Genomic DNA, 19,006 nt, shown 5'->3' with positions numbered 1-19,006 from the left:
CGCAAATGGGATCGCCTCGAAGCAGGCAACCATCTGCCCCAAGACCCGCATGCAGAAGCGGAAGGACGGTCGACGGTGGAGAAGGAGACCCCGAATCGCCCGGCGGAGGGTCAATCGTTTTTCCGAGGGAAGACGTACCTCCGCCGCTCCCGTGTCTAAAAGCATTCCCAGGAAGACCAGTTGTCTGGAGGGGGGAAGGGAGGACTTGGGGAAGTTGATGACCCAACCGAACCTCGCCAGAGTCTCTAGAGTGAGATCCACGCTGGCAACCGCTTGAGAAAGGGACGGAGCCTTGATGAGGATATCGTCCAAGTACGGTAGCAGAAAAACACCCCTGGAACGGAGTAAGGCCAAAACCGGGGCCAGGACCTTGGTGAACACCCGGGGGGCTGTTGCCAGCCCAAAGGGAAGGGCGACAAATTGGAAGTGGAGGTCCCCCACGGCGAATCGGAGGAAGCGATGGTGACACCGGGCTACCGGAACATGGAGGTAGGCATCCTGTATATCGATGGAAGACATGAAGTCTCCCCGCTCCAGGGAAGCCACCGCGGAACGGAGGGACTCCATCCGAAACCGTCGAAGGAGGAGAAAACGGTTGAGCTTTTTGAGGTCCAAAATGGGCCGCACCGAACCTCCCTTCTTGGGAACTACAAAGAGGTTCGAATAGAACCCTTGGAACCTTTCCTCTAGAGGAACGGGGGTAATCACCCCTCTGTCCAGTAAGGCTTGAACGGCCGCGGAGAACGCAGCCGCGCTTTTCGGGTCCCGCGGCGGGCGGGAGCGAAAGAACCGATCTGGAGGGAAGGACGCGAATTCGATTTTGTATCCGGAGGACACAATTTCGAGAGCCCAGGCGTCGGAGACGTGAGCCATCCAGACGTCCCTGAAAAGGAGGAGCCGGCCCCCCACCCAGGTGGGTGGGGGCGCGCCTTCAGGCAGAGGACTGCTTTGCTGCGGGTGTGCGGGCAGCCTGCGGCCTGCGCCAGGAGGGCTGCGCCCGAAAAAACGGCTTCCTACGCTTATCCTGGGGAGGGGCCGAAGCGGCAGCTGCGGGGGGAGCCCCAGAGTTCCTGCGGGAGGACCGAAAACGAGACGCACCGGGGCGTCCGCGGGGGGCGCCCCTGGCTTGGGGTTGAGGAAGATGGGTGCTTTTACCACCCGTGGCCTCCGAAATAAGCTCGTCTAGGCGGACCTCGAAAAGGCGGGAACCCGCAAACGGTAGCCCCGCCAAGGAACGTTTGGAGGCAGCGTCCGCTTTCCAAACCTTCAGCCAGAGCTCCCTCCTGACGGAAACCGCCAGGGCGGAGGAGCATGCAATAAGGGCTCCCGCATCAAGGGAGGCCTCACAAACAAAATTCCCGGCCCGAATAATAAGCTGGGCCAAGGAACGTAGGTCCTGGATGGGGACGTCCGAGTCCAACTCCTGTTCCAGCTGCGCACCCCAAACAGAGATTGCTTTACCTGCCCAAGCAGAGGCAAAAACCGGTCTGAGGGCAGAACCGGAGGCAGCAAAAATGCCCTTGGAAAGGGTCTCCATGCGACGGTCCTCCGCTGACTGAAGAGAGGACCCGTCGGGAACAGGGATGGCCGTGTTCTTTGACAAACGGGCCACAGGGGGGTCCACCTTGGGTGGGGACGACCAGGTGGCCACGACATCGGCCGGAAAAGGATAGCAAATGTCCAGCTTCTTGGGGTTGACAAAACGGGCGTCCGGGCGAGCCCAAGCCTTAGACACCACGGAGGAGAAATCAGAGTGGATTGGAAAAACTTTTGAGGCCTGCCTGGGTCTGATAAAGGAGACGCTAGCTGCGTCAGAGCTAGGGGGGTCATCTTGCACCTTAAAGGTGTCACGAATATCAGAGATGAGCTGACCCATCGCTGAGGCTAGCTTGGACGGCAGGGCCGAGTCCATTTCCAAATCTGAAACCGCCAATTCACCTTCAGAGCGAATCCTTTGGAGAGGAGAGGCTCGTCTGAGTGCGCACGCGTGGCGGGGAGAGGGAGGCATCCGAGGAGGAGGCTCGCTCTACTCTAAAACGCTTCTGAGAGTGCCTAGCTCGGGAAGGGTCACTAAGAGAGGGTGAACCCGCCGCAGCGGCAGAAGCGATGGACCCGGAGGGCGCGACAGTAAGAATGGCGTCCTGCGGGGTAGGCGGCCTGTCTATTAGGCGGCCCACGACCTGAGTGAGGCTTTCCACGGCCTGGGACAGGGATCTAGCCCAGTCAGGCGGGTCAGAGGAAGCAGGGAGCGACACAGCGGGCGACTGAGGCTGCGGTGGAGCTCGGCATGCAGGACAGTGCGGATCAGACTGCCCCCGGGGAAAGGCTTCCCTACAAGCGGTACAGGCATGGTACCAAGGCTTGGCAGCTGCAGAAGGGTCTGACATGGTGGAAAAAAAAAAAAAGTTGCACTTAAAGTGGGAGACCCCAGGTGAAAAAACGGGGATCACACCCAAGTAACAGTACTGGTGGCACGGATGGGGTTAACAGTCCTACCAGACCCAGATGATGCAAGCGGCAGACAGCAAGGGCAGCAGACTGAAGGGAGGCTGTGGAGGAGAGGCGGCAGGCACAGAGGTGAATAGCTTCAGGATCGGACGGCAGAGAGAGAGAGCTCCACGCAGCACCTGAGATGTGGAGCCCGACGAACCAGGAAGTAGCGGAGCGCATGTAGAAAGCTCCGCCCCCCCCCCTTGCCGCGCTGAAGGAGAAGCAGAGCCGCACGCGCGCGCGGCAAAATGATTTAACCCCCTAGGTAGATGAAGTGCCGGCCATGAAAAGGTTCGCGCCAAGTAAGCGGCCCCCGCCTGAATCTCCTCATACAGCCGTCCCCCTGACTGCCCTGCCGTTGAAGATGGTAGCCACCCCCCTAAGAACCAGCTTGTCCTGGGTCTGCAACACCAGAACGAAGTCCACCCCCAAATGATGGCCGGTAAAGTTGCCGGCCCTGATATGCCCATGGGGGAGGGGAGGGAAGGGGGGGGGGGGGTAGATGGCACGGAGAGATGTAGCAGCGATGGGAGGGAGGGAAGGGGAGGCTGGAGCAGCCACTCTCACCATACGCTGTCTTCGCCCTCAATCCATCCAGCAGGGTCGCCCCTTCAGCCACTGGCACCGCAGTGGCAGGAAGCCGGGGGAGGGACTTGGCGTGCGGGCGACCCTTGAGCTGGCGGGACGCAGGGGAGCGAGGCTGCCCTGGTCCACCTTGTCTTCTGTGGGGGAGGCGGCAGTGCGGTATTACCGGCACTGGCGCGACTCAACCCCGGGAGAAAACAGAGGGGTCTAGTGCGCCTCTGTTGTCCCTGTAAGTAGAAAAAAACCGAATTAAAAACAACAAATAACGCAAAAATAAAAAATTATAGGAAAACAACCCTGCCTAAGCAGGGAGTGTCTTGCCTCCTTGGACACTAAGCAAAAACTGGTAGTCTCTCTCTCCAGGCTGAAGGGTATAGCTGATGGAGGAGGGGCTTACAGCTTTCACTTAGTGTCACGCCTCCTAGGGAGCAGAGCTATACCCATGGTTTCCTGTGTCCCCCAAGGAATATGGGCGAGAAATTTTATTTTTGAAAAAAAATAAATCCTACACAAATCTGCTGAAAATGAATATTTATTGTTAGTGTAGTTTTTTTTTTGTAAATCTTTTTTTCATTTATACTTAATATTTGTGTTTGTTTTTTTTACTAACTTTTAGCCCCTTAGGGACTAGAACCCTTGTCCTATTCATAGATAGATCTCTATCAGGGTGAATAGGATCTCGCACTGTCCCTGCTGCTCTGTGCTTTGTGCACACAGCAGCATGGAGCTTACCATGGCAGCCAGGGCTTCAATAGCGTTCTGGCTGCCATGGTGACTGATCGGAGCCCCAGGCTTACACTGCTGGGGCTCCGATCGGAGGAGGAGGGGACCCTGTGGCCACTGCCACCAATGATTAAAACTGGAAGGGGCGCACTGCGCCACCAATGTTTTTAATACGGGGGTGGGGGGCGCACTGCGCCACCAATGATTAATACTGGGGGGCTTGGGGGGGGGGGGGCACACTGCGCCACCAATGAACATAAATCTCTTTTATTCATATTCATATACAGGAGGTGGGAGCTGGCTGCAGAATCACATAGCCGGCTCCCGACCTCTATGAGCGGTAGCTGCGATCCGCGGCACCTGAGGGGTTAACTACCGCGGATCGCAGCTACCGCTCATAGAGGTCGGGAGCCGGCTATGTGATTCTGCAGCCAGCTCCCGCCTCCTGTTCAATTTGAATGAATGAGTAAGTTAACATCATTGCTGGCGCAGTGGCCAAAGCCCCTCCCCTCCTCTTCCCATCTGTCTCTTCATTGGCGTCAGCAGCATCACAGGGGGAGGGAGACACTGCTTCCTTCTCCCCTGTGCTGCTGAGGGAACACGGAGAGCGCCGAGAGCAGCGCGATCTGTGTTCCCCATACGCTATCAAAATATCGGCAAAATAGATGCCGGTAACGGTCAAAATCCTGAATATCGGCAAAACCAATAATCGGTCGGTCCCTAATAACCAAGGCCAAAAAAGAAAAGAAAAAAAGTAGGGATTCTAAGAACATCTGCAGACCTAAAAACAGACTTTAAATGAGCCCATACTTACAGAGTCGTGCATTCTCATTTGAAAGGCAGCTTGTCTTGGGTTGACGATGGTGTTAGGGGTGGACATATTCCGACCTAGTGCCTGAGGGGCAAACTGTCCAGTGGGAGCAAAAGCTGGCCTGTGGTGTCCCCCCTAAAAAAAAAAAATGCATTAAATAACTAAGTTCGGTCATTGCGCCATGAACATTCTGCGTCACCCAAAAAAAACAAACAGAAGACCCCTGCTGCTATCTAGCCAGCTTCTACGGTCACTGTCTCCTTCCCTTGTAGTTTGCAAGCTTTTGCATTCAATGGTCCTCTCTTCCTTCTCTCACTCAGTTTATGTTTTACGTGTATTGTATGTGTCTTATGTACTGTATGTAAACCCCTTTTCACATGCGCAGCACTTCGGAATTAATGGCGCTTTAAAAAAGCAGCTATAAAGTGTGAACTTGAAGGGGCTTCCCGGCAACCTGCATTTATTGAATACGGAAAAAACATGCTGTTAGCACTACATACTATTTGCAAAAACAATGGGGCTGTGGTGGGAGACATCAGTTCAGCCCATTATAATCAATGTATATTCAATGGAGGGATATCTGGCTTTCACTGCCTTGAAGACCCATAACTGGGGCTCCACAGTTATTTTGCATATTACAGTTTCTCAAGGAGCTTTGCACTTTGGATTGCTGCGTTGAGACTCTGCAGTGTTTTTTGTAGCTGGTCTCCAAGACCTGCTATTGTTTTGTTCATTACAATCAAAGAGCAGACATTGGTTCTCTCAAAGTTGAAGAGCCATGCAGCTCCATTGTTTAAAGGGCATCTGTCAGCAGATTTGTACCTATGACACTGGCTGACCTGTTACATCTGCACTTGGGCAGCTGAAGACATCTATGTTGGTCCCATGTTCTTATGTGCCCGCATTGCTGAGAAAATATTGCTGTAATATGCAAAATAACCGTGAAGCCCCAGTTACAGGTCTTCAACACAGTGAAAGCCACATATCCATCCAATAAACCCTGTATTAGTCCGGGGGTCAAACTGCAGGTTGCATGATCCTGCAGGGCCAGGAAAGGAGTCATTTTATGCAGAATAAAGAGGCCAGTAAGTGCTTGCACTGAACTACCTTAACCCTTTGTGATGTTACAAAGAGTAACGCATCAGCATATAGGATCTGAGGAAATGGCTAGGGTGTTTACGGAGGCAGTTAAAAAGTGAACAGATGAAAACTAAAGATTTTAATGGCTTTGTAGTAATACAAGTTCTGATTCTTAAAGGGGTATTCCCATCACAATGATCACTGTTAAATCTGTTAATGATTTGACAGTGATCATTTGTGTAAATACATTTTATTACCAAATTCCCACCCTTTTTAAGAAAATAAGTCCCCTCTTACCTGATTGTTGTCTTTAGTCTCCCCTGGTTACGGCGACCTCCTGTCGGCCGCGCTTGAGCAGAAGACTGAAGATTTTCTCCCAGCCGGGCAATGTCCTGAACGCGCACGCCGCCCATGCGCCTTGATGACTTCTTCCTGGCCAGTATAATACAGAGCCACGAACGGTGGCTCTGTACTATACAGGCCAGGAATAAGTCACCATGGCGCATGCGCGTTCAGGATATTGCGCGGCCCTGCCGGGAGAAAAACTTCAGTCTTCTGCGCAAGTGGCCTGGCCCATGAGAAGACGTCAATCAAGACCAGCCGAATCCAGGAAGTGAAAGTCGCGCTGGACGCAGGTAAGTATGAAAACTGATGATGGGAATACCCCTTTAACCCCTTAAGGACCGGGCTCATTTTCACCTTAAGGACCAGGCCATTTTTTGCAAATCTGACCAGTGTCACTTTAAGTGCTCATAACTTTAAAACGCTTTGACTTATCCAGGCCATTCGGAGATTGTTTTTTCGTCACATATTGTACTTCATGACACTGGTAAAATGAAGTCAAAAAAATTATTTTTTTTGCACAAAAAAATACCTAATTTACCAAAAATTTGAAAAAAATTAGCAAATTTCAAAGTTTCAGTTTCTCTACTTCTGTAATACATAGTAATATCCCAAAAAATTGTGATGACTTTACATTCCCCATATGTCTACTTCATGTTTGAATTGTTTTGGGAATGATATTTTATTTTTTGGGGATGTTATAAGGCTTAGAAGCAAATCTTGAAATTTTTCAGAAATTTACAAAAACTCAATTTTTAGCGACCAGTTCAGGTCTGAAGTCACTTTGCGAGGCTTACATAATAGAAACCACCCAAAAATGACCCCATCTAAGAAACTACACCCCTCAAGGTATTCAAAACTGATTTTGCATACATTGTTAACCCTTTAGGTGTTGCACAAGAGTTATTGGCAAATGGGGAGGAAATTTGAGAATTTCATATTTTTGTCAAATTTTTCATTTTAACCCATTTTTTCCACTAACAAAGCAAGGGTTAACAGCCAAACAAGACTGTATCTTTATTGCCCTGACTCTGCCGTTTACAGAAACACCCAATATGTGGCCGTAAACTACTGTACGGCCACACAGCGGGGCGTAGAGTGAAAGGTGCACCATATGGTTTTTGGAAGGCTGATTTTTATGGACTGGTTTTTTGACACCATGTCCCATTTGAAGCCCCCTGATGCACCCCAAGAGGAGAAACTCCCTAAAAGTGACCCCATCTAAGAAACTACACCCCTCAAGGTATTCAAAACTGATTTTACATACGTCGTTAACCCTTTACGTGTTGCACAAGAGTTATTGGCAAATGGGGATGAAATTTGAGAATTTCATTTTTTTGCCTAATTTTCAATTTTAACCCATTTTTTCCACTAACAAAGCAAGGGTTAACAGCCAAACAAGATTGTATCTTTATTGCCCTGACTCTGCCGTTTACAGAAACACCCCATATGTGGTCGTAAACCGCTGTACGGGCACACGGCAGGGCGCAGAAGGAAAGGAATTCCATACGGTTTTTGGAAGGCAGGTTTTGCTGGACTGTTTTTTTTGACACCATGTCCCATTTGAAGCCCCCCTGATGCACCCCTAGAGTAGAAACTCCAAAAAAGTGACCCCATTTTAGAAACTACGGGATAGGGTGGCAGTTTTGTTGGTACTAGTTTAGGGTACATATGATTTTTGGTTGCTCTATATTACACTTTTTGTGCAGCAAGGTAACAAGAAATAGCTTTTTTGGCACGTTTTTTTTTTTGTTATTTACAACATTCATCTGACAGGTTAGATCATGTGGTCATTTTATAGAGCAGGTTGTCGCGGACGCGGCGATACCTAATATGTATACATTTTTTTTTATTTATGTAAGTTTTATACAATAACTTCATTTTTAAAACCAAAAAAATGTTTTAGTGTCTCCATATTCTAAGAGCCATAGTTTTTTCAGTTTTTGGGCGATTATCTTGAGTAGGGTCTCATTTTTTGCGGGATGAGATGACGGTTTGATTGGCACTATTTTGGGGTGCATATGATTTTTTGATCGCTTGCTATTACACTTTTTGTGACGTAAGATGGCAAAAAATGGCTTTTTTTACACTGTTTTTATTTTTATTTTTTTACGGTGGTCATCTGAGGGGTTAGGTCATGTGATATTTTTATAGAGCCGGTCGATACGGACGCGGCGATACCTAATATGTATACTTTTTTTTTATTTATGTAAGTTTTACAGAATGAGTTCATTTTTGAAAAAAAAAAAAAAATCATGTTTTAGTGTCTCCATAGTCTAAGAGCCATAGTTTTTTCAGCTTTTGGGCGATTATCTTGAGTAGGGTCTCATTTTTTGCGGGATGAGATGACGGTTTGATTGGTACTATTTTGGCGTACATGCGACTTTTTTGATCACTTTTATTACCTTTTTTGGGAAGTAAGGTGGGCAAAATTTCAATTTTCTCATAGTTTTTATTTTTTTATTTTTATGGCGTTCACCGTGCGGGGAAAGTAACATGACCATTTTATAGATCAGGTCGTTACGGACGCGGCGATAACTAATATGTGTAGTTTATTTTATTTTTTTAATTTTTATTCAGTGATAAATGTTTTTTTTTTTATCTTAACTTTTTTCACTTTTTTTTACATTTTTGTGACCCAGACCCACTTGGTTCTTGAAGATCCAGTGGGTCTGGTGTCTGTATAATACAGTACAGAACAATATATATTGTTCTGTACTGTATTTTACTTACACTGAACAGATCTGTGCTTTTAGCACAGATCTGTTCAGCACCATGGACAGCAGGACGCCTGAGCAGGCGTCCTGTTGCCATGGGAACCCTCCCCGTCTGCTCAGAACTTCGCAGACGGGGAAGGGTAAGCACAGGGCTGAGGGGGGCTCTCTGGGGGCTCTCTCCCTCTCCATCGGGGGGCTGCAAAGCCACAGCAGCCCCCCGATGGAGAGGGAGGGAGCTCCCTGACCAATGACAGTTAACTTTTTCCATACAGCGGTCCGTACGGACCGCGGTATGGAAAGGGTTAAACGGCTGACATCTTCACAGATGTCAGCCGTTTATACCAGGGTGCCAGCAATGTGCTGGCACCCTGGTATACCCACTAGAAGCCAACGATCGTTCATGGGGAGGCGGGCGGGGGATCGCGATCCCGCCTGCCGCACCGCCCGCCTCCCGCAACGCCCCCACCGCCTGCGACACCCCCCCCGCACCACCCTCCGGCATAAAATCGTGCAGGGGTGCAGGGGGGGGGGGTGAAAAATAATGATTTTAGCCACTCTAAAGTTTCTGATCCCCGCGGTCAGGGACCGCGGCGATCAGAAACTGCAAAAAGCGCAGCAAACCGCAGGTCTGAATTGACCTGCGGTTTGCTGCGATCGCCGATACGGGGGGGTCAAATGATCCCCCCCCTGCGTTGTTACGGGATGCCGGCTGAATGATTTCAGCCGGCGTCCCGTTCCGATTAACCCCTGCGGCGCCGGAATTCCGAATTTAAGTCAGGACGTACCGGTACGCCCTTGGTCCTTAAGGACTCGGGAAATAGGGCGTACCGGTACGCCCTGCGTCCTTAAGGGGTTAAGGTAGTATTTTGCATGAATGTGTCTGGCAAGTACATGCAGTATGAAATAGGACTCACATTATTTGCCTTGTGGTTTTTGTAAGCAACATTTATTTAGTTGCATTAAACCATTATCTGTGTCTTCCGGTCACTATGTAGTTTGACCCCTTAAGGACTAGCGCCGTACATGTACGGCGCTGTGATTGGGCGTGATCCGGCAGTCACTGATAGCCAGACCCCTGCTGCATGCGATGATTTCACTGATGCCGGCGCATTAACCCTTAATGTGCCGCGGTCAGCACACATGTGATGTGTGGAGGGAGGGAGAGAAAAAAAAAACGAACAGCCATCGGGTCCCCACGTTGCTGTTAAAGGGACCCGATGGCAGCCCGATGCCTTCCTTAGGCATCGTGGCTGTCTTCCGTGATAGCCTGTGAGATCCAGCCCCCTGGATCTCACAGGGAAACAGGCTATAAAAGTGTATTACACTTACAGCCAATGCATCACAATACAGAAGTATTGTGTTGCATTGTAAAGGGGATCAGACCCCCAAAAGTGTAAAAAATAAAATAAAAAAACAAAAAAAGCATCCTTTTCCCAAAATTGTAAAAAGAAAAGTAGAATTAGGTATCGCATCCATATCGACAGTATATAAAAATATCACATGACCTAACCCCTAAAATGAAGTCAAAATATTTTTTATAAAAACTGCTAAAATAAAAAATTCACCTTACATCACTAAAATTGCAACACCAAGCGATCAAAAAGGCGTATGCCCCCCAAAATAGTACCAATCTAATCAGTCACCTCATCCAGCAAAAAATGAGCCCAAGAAAATCGCCCAAAAAAAATTATAAAAACTATGGCTCTCAGAATATGGAGACACTAAATAAATTTTTTTTTTTTAAAAATGCTTAATTATCAACCTGTCAGATGAACGTTGTAAACAAAAACGGTGCCAAAACAGCTATTTTTTGTTACCTTGCCTCACAAAGTGTAATATAGAGCAACCAAAAATCATGTGCCCTAAAATAGTACCAACAAGACTGCCACCTTATCCCTTAGTTTCCAAAATGGGGTCACTTTTTTGGAGTTTCTACTCTAGGGGTGCATCAGGAGGGCTTCAAATGGGACATGGTGTCAAAAAAACCAGTCCATCAAAAACTGCCTAAAAAAACCATATGGCGTTCCTTTCCTTCTGCGCCCTGCTGTGTGCCCATACAGCAGTTAACGACCACATATGGGGTGTTTCTGTAAACTACAGAATCAGGGCAATAAATATGGAGTCTTGTTTGGCTGTTAACCATTGCTTTGTTACTGTAAAAAAAAAAAATTATAAATGGAAAATCTGCCAAAAAAGGGAAATTATCTCCATTTTCCATTAATTCTTGTGGAACTCCTAAAGGGTTAACAAAGTTTGTAAAATCAGTTTTGAATGCCTTGAGGGGAGTAGTTTCTTCTAAACTTCTAAGCCTTCTAATGTTCCCAAAAAATAAAGTGGCATTCCCAAAATGATCCAAACATGTAGTAGACATATGGGGAATGTAAAATAATAACTATTTTTGGAGGTATTACTATTATAAAAGTCAAGAAATTGAAACTTGCTCATTTATGTTTTGTAAATTTGGTAATTTTTTATAAATAAAAATTAAATTTTTTGACTTCAGTTTACCAGTGTCATGAAGTACAATATGTGACGAGAAAAAAAAAGTCTCAGAATGGCCTGGATAAGTAAAAGCGTTTTAAAGTTATCACCACATAAAGGGACACATCAGATTTGCAAAAAATGGTCTGGTCCTTAAGGTGAAATATGGCAGGATCCTTAGGTTAACAGCTTACATGGATCAAGTGGCAGATGAAGAAATAGATGACACCCCTTCTCTGTGGCATGGACAACCCCTCCTAACGTCATGTTGTCATGACAATGTGAATACAAAAGCAGGCAGCTAATGTCTTCCTTTAGACTATAAGCACAGACTAGTAATGCGTAATGTGATAGGGTGGCAGGTGATCCCAAATAAGACCCAAAATGATAATCCAATAAACAAATTAACTATATGTTGTAAGGTGTGCAGCAAGTTAAATATACAGCTCACCTTCATTCGCTTTTTCTTATCCTTTTGTCTCCTCTTAAAGTTCTCCTACAATGATCAATAACACAAAATAAATTAAAAAGCACAGACCTGAGAAAATATAAACCAACATATCTAAAATGAAAACGCACATCGTCTTCTTTTCGTTTCTTGAAAATGCTATCTTCGACTTCTCCAACAGCCAGCATGATCATCTGCACCCTCTCCAAGTTCACAAACCCACTCTCAGTAAGGTAGCCCTGCAAAGCAAATGTTGAATTATTACAAATTTGATTAGACTACCTAATGTCTCCAGTATATAAAAAGGTAAAAATGAAATAAAAATCCAAGCTCACTCACCCCGGTCTTATGCACAACATTTTTGTAAATGTTTACAAGTCTGTCAATTGCACCTTCCCTAAGAAAAAATAAAATAAAATTGAGGCCAGTTAAATAAAGTTCAAAAATCAATGTAAAGTTTATCACTTTTTGCCCCAGCCCCCCCCCCTCCCCAAAAAACAAACAAAATTTACCTGATTTCAAGGGAGGGAAGATGTGGCAAGAAATCATTGCCAACAAAAAAGCACATGAAGACCCAATCATCGACACTTCTTTCAAAGTCAAATGGAAAAGGCAAGCTTGCCATGGTCAGCTCTTTTTCCAGATACTGAAAAAAAGGTTACCACATTAGCAAGTAATACAAAACTAAGGGTACTTTCACACTTGCGTTGTTTGATTCCAGCAGGCAGTTCTGTTGCCTGAACTGCCTAATTAGGCAAACTGTATGCAAACGCATGTCATTTTTTCTGACTGATCAGGATCCTGATCAGTCAGAAAAATGCATTGCAATACCAGATCCGTTTTTCCGGTGTCAGGCAAAATGGATCCGGTATTTGTTTCTCATTTTTAAAGGTCTGCGCATGCGCAGACCGGAAGGACGGATCCGGCATTTTGAATGCCGTATCCGGCACGAATACATTCTTATGGGAAAAAAAAATGCTGAATCCGGCATTTAGGCAAGTCTTCATTTTTTTGGGCCAGAGATAAAAAAAACATAGCATGCTACGGTTTTCTCTTTTGCCTGATCAGTCAAAATGACTGAACTGAAGACATCCTGATGCATCCTGAACAGATTACTCTCCATTCAGAATCCATGGAGATATGCCTGATCAGTTCTTTTCCGGTATAGAGCCCCTAGGACGGAACTCTATGCCGGAAAAGAAAAACGCTAATGTGAAAGTAGCCTTACGGTTTGGCTCATGACCAAACAATACATTACAATGTAAACAGCAAATAAGTTTAAAGGGGTTGTGCAGCCGTATAATATTGATAATATCTGATCGGTGAGGGTCCGACTTCTGGGACCCCCTGACAATCAGCTGTTTAAAACTTGTATGAGAGCTACGTCCTCTTCAAAGTTCAACTACACGCCGGCTACCTTTAACTGCTCGTCCCATACAGCTGATCGCTGGGGGGCCGGGAGTCAGACACCCGCCAATCTAATATTGATGAACTAGCCTGAGGATAGGTCATCAACAGAATACCACTGCACAACCACTTTAAAAAGAGTACCTATTGTTTCAAGTGACTTCAGGCAAAATAACCTGTCATATGTGTTTACTAGAGGAATAACACTATCTGGCCGTTAGGGTCCATTCACACGTCCATGGTGTATTGCGGATCCGCAATACACCCGGCTGGCACCCCCCCATAGAACTGCCTATTCTTGTCCGCAATTGCGGATAGCACAGTGTGCTCTCCGCATCCGTTCCTGCCCCATTTAGAATGAATGGGTCCACAACCGTTCCCGATATTGCGGAACAGATGTGGACCCATTTGCGAACTTGTGAATGGACCCTTATAGGACTTCTATCCTACAATTCTAGCAGTTTTCCCTGTGCAGGCGCTCTGTCAGTTCTTCCTGAGCTAGGTTGTAGTCTTGCTATTGTGTCCCCCATAAACAAAAACACACAAAAGGGGAGATTTTGCTCTAACACCCTCAGAATCAGCAGCTGAAGGACATCATACAACTGTAATAAGCAGAGCTGCTGTCAATCTAGAATTGGAAAGAGAATGTAAAACACCTATTACCAGTAGATGCAGGAGCTGCTTCCCCTCATCTCTCCATATAAGTCTATGGATAGCTACTATAACCTGGTCTCTCAGTATACAGACATCGTGTATTTTATGGTTGAATTGAGGAGGAGTTATAAGTTCGAGGGGCAGGATGGGAAAAAGGAGCAGATATGTTGAGAGGCTTTAAGGAACATACCTCACGTAACACACTAAGACGAATGAAGATAAACTCTTGTTCAGACCCTGGGGGACTACCAGCAAATTCATCATGCTAACAAGGAGAAGAGAAAAATAAATAAAAAATATGGTTAAAAAGTAAAGATGCCAACATAAAAAAATTAAACAATTTTTGAAACCACTTGATCAGCAGTCATTTCTGAACAATATAATTAGGCTGTATACACCATAGGAGAAAATGTCCTACTTTATAATCCTCCCAGTCACAAGCAATGCACAAAGAACTGTTAACGGCTGACAAAAGTCTTACCTCTCCTTTTTTCTCACGGGCTACTCCTTGGCACTCTTTTAGCTCATGCCCAAACTGAGCACATAATGCACATGGCCTTGGTTGGTTAGGCTTAAACTCTTCTCTGATGATGGTAAAGTTGGGTTCATGAGTGGCTAGTCCAAGCATGATGAGGTCAGCTAGAAATAAAGCAGCAAGCAATATTTTTAAAAGCAGAATATTGTAACAAACTTATTTTGCACTTTTAAGTATGAAGGCAAAGATGCTGTAAGAACAGAGCTTGACCTGATCATTGTCGAAGTCTAGCTACAAAGCCTTCTGGTAGACAATTAACATTCTTGATGGAAATGGAACGTTTCCTAATAGACCAAAATAGCATCTCACCTCTGGCAATAGCTTATTCAAGCATCGCTGCTCCTGCCTGTACCAGCATTGCTCTGCTAAAGCCTGGCATACCTGGGCAATGTAAGGCTTTGGCAGAACGGGCACACGCAGGAGTGTGACGTCTTATGCAAGCTCCTGCCCTCGCTCTGCTAACAGCCTGTATCTATGTGGTATAAACCAAAAAGGGGACTCTACTTATTTATAGTAATCGATGGGAAAAAAAAAATTAAAAAAAAATCACGTATTACTCAAATGAGTGTAAGCTTATGGCAATAGCATAATATTATTACCTATAAAAAAAAAAAAAGTTACCAGATCGCTTAGAATATAAAATTTATTAGTAAATAAATTCATAAGTTAAAAACTAGTATAAGTTCAGGGAAAGGGCGACAACCAGAGGAGGACACAATGGAAACAATTCAAATCTGTCAACAAAAAGAATCAAAAATAAAGTGCAAGTGCAATAAGTGACAATGACTGAATATATACAGGACAGGAATCAGTTACCCATAATGTACAAACATATGACATCTGAATTGTCTTCATTTTTTATTGGTTTACGTTGATCACTATATGGATTTAAAACATCACTTTGTCTTCTATTTTATATTTCTGGGCTCCATTTATGTGTACTGTTATGCACCTATTCTAATTATTTGTTTATTCTTATTTTTTTATTTCATATTAATTTAAAAAAACAAAATATTACAACCATTATTAATTCAATTTTTTTAATTATGTTTTATTATTTTTTTGGGCATAATTTTCACATTTAATCTATTTTAATTTTGGTACTCACTCGCATTATGCGCTTTGTGCCGCAACTTATAATCAGTGTGTCCACACAATTACGAATTTTTACATTTTATACATAATCATGATTTATTATTCAGTATTTTTAATCATTAATTTGTTATTTACCTTTCTTTCTCTAACTCACTTTAAGCTTTTTTTTGCAGCAATTAATAGTGTATTGATATAATCATTTATTTTTCACTGTGCTATATAATCATGCAATTCTTGAATTATCTTATTGGTCTTTTTTGTAATAACCCGACTCTACTATTGTGAATAATTATGCTCAATTGATTATAACCCAAGAAGGGCAATGCCAGGCCTGCGCATACGCATGTATCCATCTGAAGTCGCAGGCATGGATCTCGCGTCGATTACATTGCGAGTTCTGCCTGTGTCATCATGTGACACAATATGCGATCACGTGGCGGATAGGTCACATGACACCTCTCGCCTCATTCGTGCAGCCACTTCCCTGTGAGATCTCAAATTCGGGTGCATTTAATAATCTAGTTACTATTTGGTTGGAGCGTTATGATTGGTGGTTGTGAGTATATAGTGTGTGTCCTGCAGTGATGACGCTACCCCCAGATGAAGGTCCACCGAAATGCGCGGCGGGGGTCGGCACCACCCCGGAGGAGACACATTATGGGTAACCGATTCCTGTCCTGTATATATTCAGTCATTGTCACTTATTGCACTTGCACTTTATTTTTGATTCTTTTTGTGGACAGATTTGAATTGTTTCCATTGTGTCGTCCTCTGGTTGATGTTGCCCTTTCCCTGCAATTGTTTTTAAATTATGAATTTATTTACTAATAAAGATTATATTGATTCTAAGCGGTCTGGCAACTTTTTTTTTATAGGTACCTATACCTATGTGGTCTGCAGAGCTCAGTGCGGCCACAGGGGAATTCAAACTCCCATACACAGCGTCTTATGGGAGTAAAAATTCTAAAGTGTGAACTTCAGGCGCCAAATTCTCATGAAAAGTAAAAAACAAAAAAAAAAAAACTTACAAAAATAATATTTGATACATTTAGAAGAGGATTTAATGAAGTTTAATTAAACGTTTAGGCACACTTTAACATATACAATTAATTTCAGTTATATACCAGGCACCTCACATACACAAATGTCATGTGCAAAATTTGTAAAAGTGAAATGCACTGTAAAAATTTGCAGCTTTACGTCAAAATAATGAGGATCCTGCACATTTTTTTAATTGCACAAAATCCAATCAACGTGTAGGCTTCTTGCACAAGGCTGTGTCTGTATTCTTTTCCTCAAAAATCAGAACCACAAAATATGGATAGCCTTTGTGTGCACACTATCTTTCTCAGTTCCATCAATAGAAAGGGCCATTCTTGGCTGCAACGCATAGGCATGTTCTATATTTTGCAGAATGGCCAAATGGATCAACAAAAATTTGTGTGAGCGTATGGCTCCATAGGAATGGATGGGACAGTTATGAAAAATGCAGATAGCACAAGGTTATACGGTCATGTGTAAGAGGCCATACAGTGCTGTAAAGGTGTGCAACTTCACTGAAATTCTGCCAAAAACTTTACTTGCCTTTCACACGAGTGTGTTCCTCACATTGGACTTATGCAGCAGCACCCGTCCTGACCTCTCAGCACTGACTGGGTCGAATAGCAATATAGTTATTTATGATGCAATGTACTTGATAACACTGACAGCATTAGGTCAGTGTTATCCAATACATTCCAGAACTGTAAGGGTTACTTATCATAAATCAATATAATGCTATTCGACCAGTCAGTGCTGGGAGGTCAGTATGGGTGCTGCTGCATACTCGCGCTGTGAGTCCAATGCGTGGAACTCGCTTGTCTGAAAGGGGCCTAAATGATGTTAACGTGTTTAACCCACATTATTTGTGTAGAAGTTAACACTGGTTTCATTTTAATTAGAAGCGCGAAAAAAATATGTTACCATTTACCCTCATAATAGACACATTCACAAAGCATTTTTAAGGCAAACGTTAATCTATTTACTGTTAATCAGCATTTACTCTAGACCAGTATTGTTTTGTGCAGAGCTTTAGTACAAGCAACAGCAATGCATCAGAGAAGCTGACCTATAAACTGCATGGGATGCATAAATTATTAAAAACAAGCATAAACTGAAAAACTGAATTACACTAATCTCCACATTATACAGAAAGGCACAATCTAGTGCTTACCGTCAGCACCACACAAGCAATGATGAGTGTTAGGGTCATGATGAGGCTGGGCTGCACAGGAAAGGAGAGATAATATAGTTAGTTACCTTGCAAGATACCACAGTGATAAGTGACTCAAAAATTCAGAACTATACACAGTACCTCGTTGTCTTCTGATGTAATCCATAATTTTATGTTCACCTTCTCCAGGGGCACTTGCATCCGATAAAATGACCTGCGAAGATGAGACAGTAAGAAAAGGTACCAGAGAGAACTGTGGGTCATGTAAAAAAAATCAGTCCTAAAGAGGAGATACAGTGGTCCCGCAAGTTACAATATTAACTAATTCTGGGACAATCATTGTAAGTTGAAACCATTGTACCTTGAGATCATAGCTCGAAATTGGTTTCAAAGCCTCAAATTTAGCATACGGAGCACCAAACAGTTGGGCACAGTGGTAAAACGAAGCAGCTGATCTGAAAAAATATGTGCCCTCTCTCATCTTGTTAACATCAGCTACAGTGCCAGATTTTTAAAAGTCAAATCACGTGAAAGGTCCTCTATGTTACAATGGCCCAAGAAAGACTACTGTATGCTGAAAATATTTTAACTTCAGGGAGCACTATACTTAGTACTCTATCATGCAAAGTTGCTGATTGCATTACAAAAAAATCCTGTGTATCCAAACTGTATTAAAAAAGGCAATTTGTGTACACTGGCCATTCATAAAAACACATCCATAAAACCACAGCTAAATCGTTCACATCTTTACAGTAGGCCCCTGCATAGGTGATCAGTGGGAGTGCCAGGTATTGGACCGCACCGATCTGATACTGATCAGCTGTTTGCAGCAAGTGAATGGGAACTTTGCTGCAGTAGGCCAACACTGCCAATACACAGTGGATGAAGCCTTCTGCTTGGTCCGCAGAGGATGCAGCTGACTGCTAGGGGCACGTGATCTCATATTGACGACTTAGAGGTTGTGCAGGCCATATATATTGATAACCTATCAGAATAGGTTATTAATATCTGATCAGCCAGGGTCCGACACCGCCGCCGATCAGCTGTTTGAAGAGGAGGCAGTTCTCCATGCAAGTGGAATTACAAAGTACTCATTCCATTCGAGGGAAGGGAGCAAGTCCTTGTCATTACACTGCACTTCGGAGACGAAATGCAGTGTAACGAACATGGACTGCCACCTCCTATTCAAACAGCTGAGCTGCAGAGGCGCCGGACCCACAAAGATCAGATATTGATGACCTATCCCGACGATAGTTCATGTAAATAGCAGGACAATCCTCCCCCCCGCCCCCCTTTAACTGCAGGACTATCATCAATATCTAAAAGATGGATTTTACATTTCAGAGTCATACTCTGTCCTTGTTACCACTTGTTATTCTGAAACCCTTGGCAACTAGCTGTAATCTCCCAGGTAAAGCACAGCAGA

The 19,006-nt window shown here is 44.6% G+C and overlaps 1 protein-coding gene across 2 annotated transcripts in view; it reads right to left on the bottom strand.

Annotated features, from left to right (window-relative positions):
* XRN2 (5'-3' exoribonuclease 2) overlaps positions 1-19,006 on the bottom strand; it is an 85,133-nt gene that overhangs the window by 42,326 nt on the left and 23,801 nt on the right. For both annotated transcript variants that reach the window (XM_040429698.1, XM_040429699.1), the window contains exons 7-15: positions 17,722-17,794; positions 17,581-17,631; positions 14,220-14,377; positions 13,929-14,003; positions 12,190-12,323; positions 12,017-12,074; positions 11,809-11,916; positions 11,681-11,725; positions 4,613-4,744 (exon numbers count right to left, since the gene is read on the bottom strand). In XM_040429698.1, coding sequence (XP_040285632.1) covers positions 4,613-4,744; positions 11,681-11,725; positions 11,809-11,916; positions 12,017-12,074; positions 12,190-12,323; positions 13,929-14,003; positions 14,220-14,377; positions 17,581-17,631; positions 17,722-17,794 — 834 coding nt within the window. The remainder of the gene's footprint in view (positions 1-4,612; positions 4,745-11,680; positions 11,726-11,808; positions 11,917-12,016; positions 12,075-12,189; positions 12,324-13,928; positions 14,004-14,219; positions 14,378-17,580; positions 17,632-17,721; positions 17,795-19,006) is intronic.

This window comes from Bufo bufo, chromosome 4, assembly GCF_905171765.1.
Source record: "Bufo bufo chromosome 4, aBufBuf1.1, whole genome shotgun sequence".
NCBI lineage: Eukaryota > Metazoa > Chordata > Amphibia > Anura > Bufonidae > Bufo > Bufo bufo.
The sequence above is the reverse complement of the archived record's forward strand: the minus strand, read 5'-3'. Positions and strand labels throughout refer to the sequence as shown.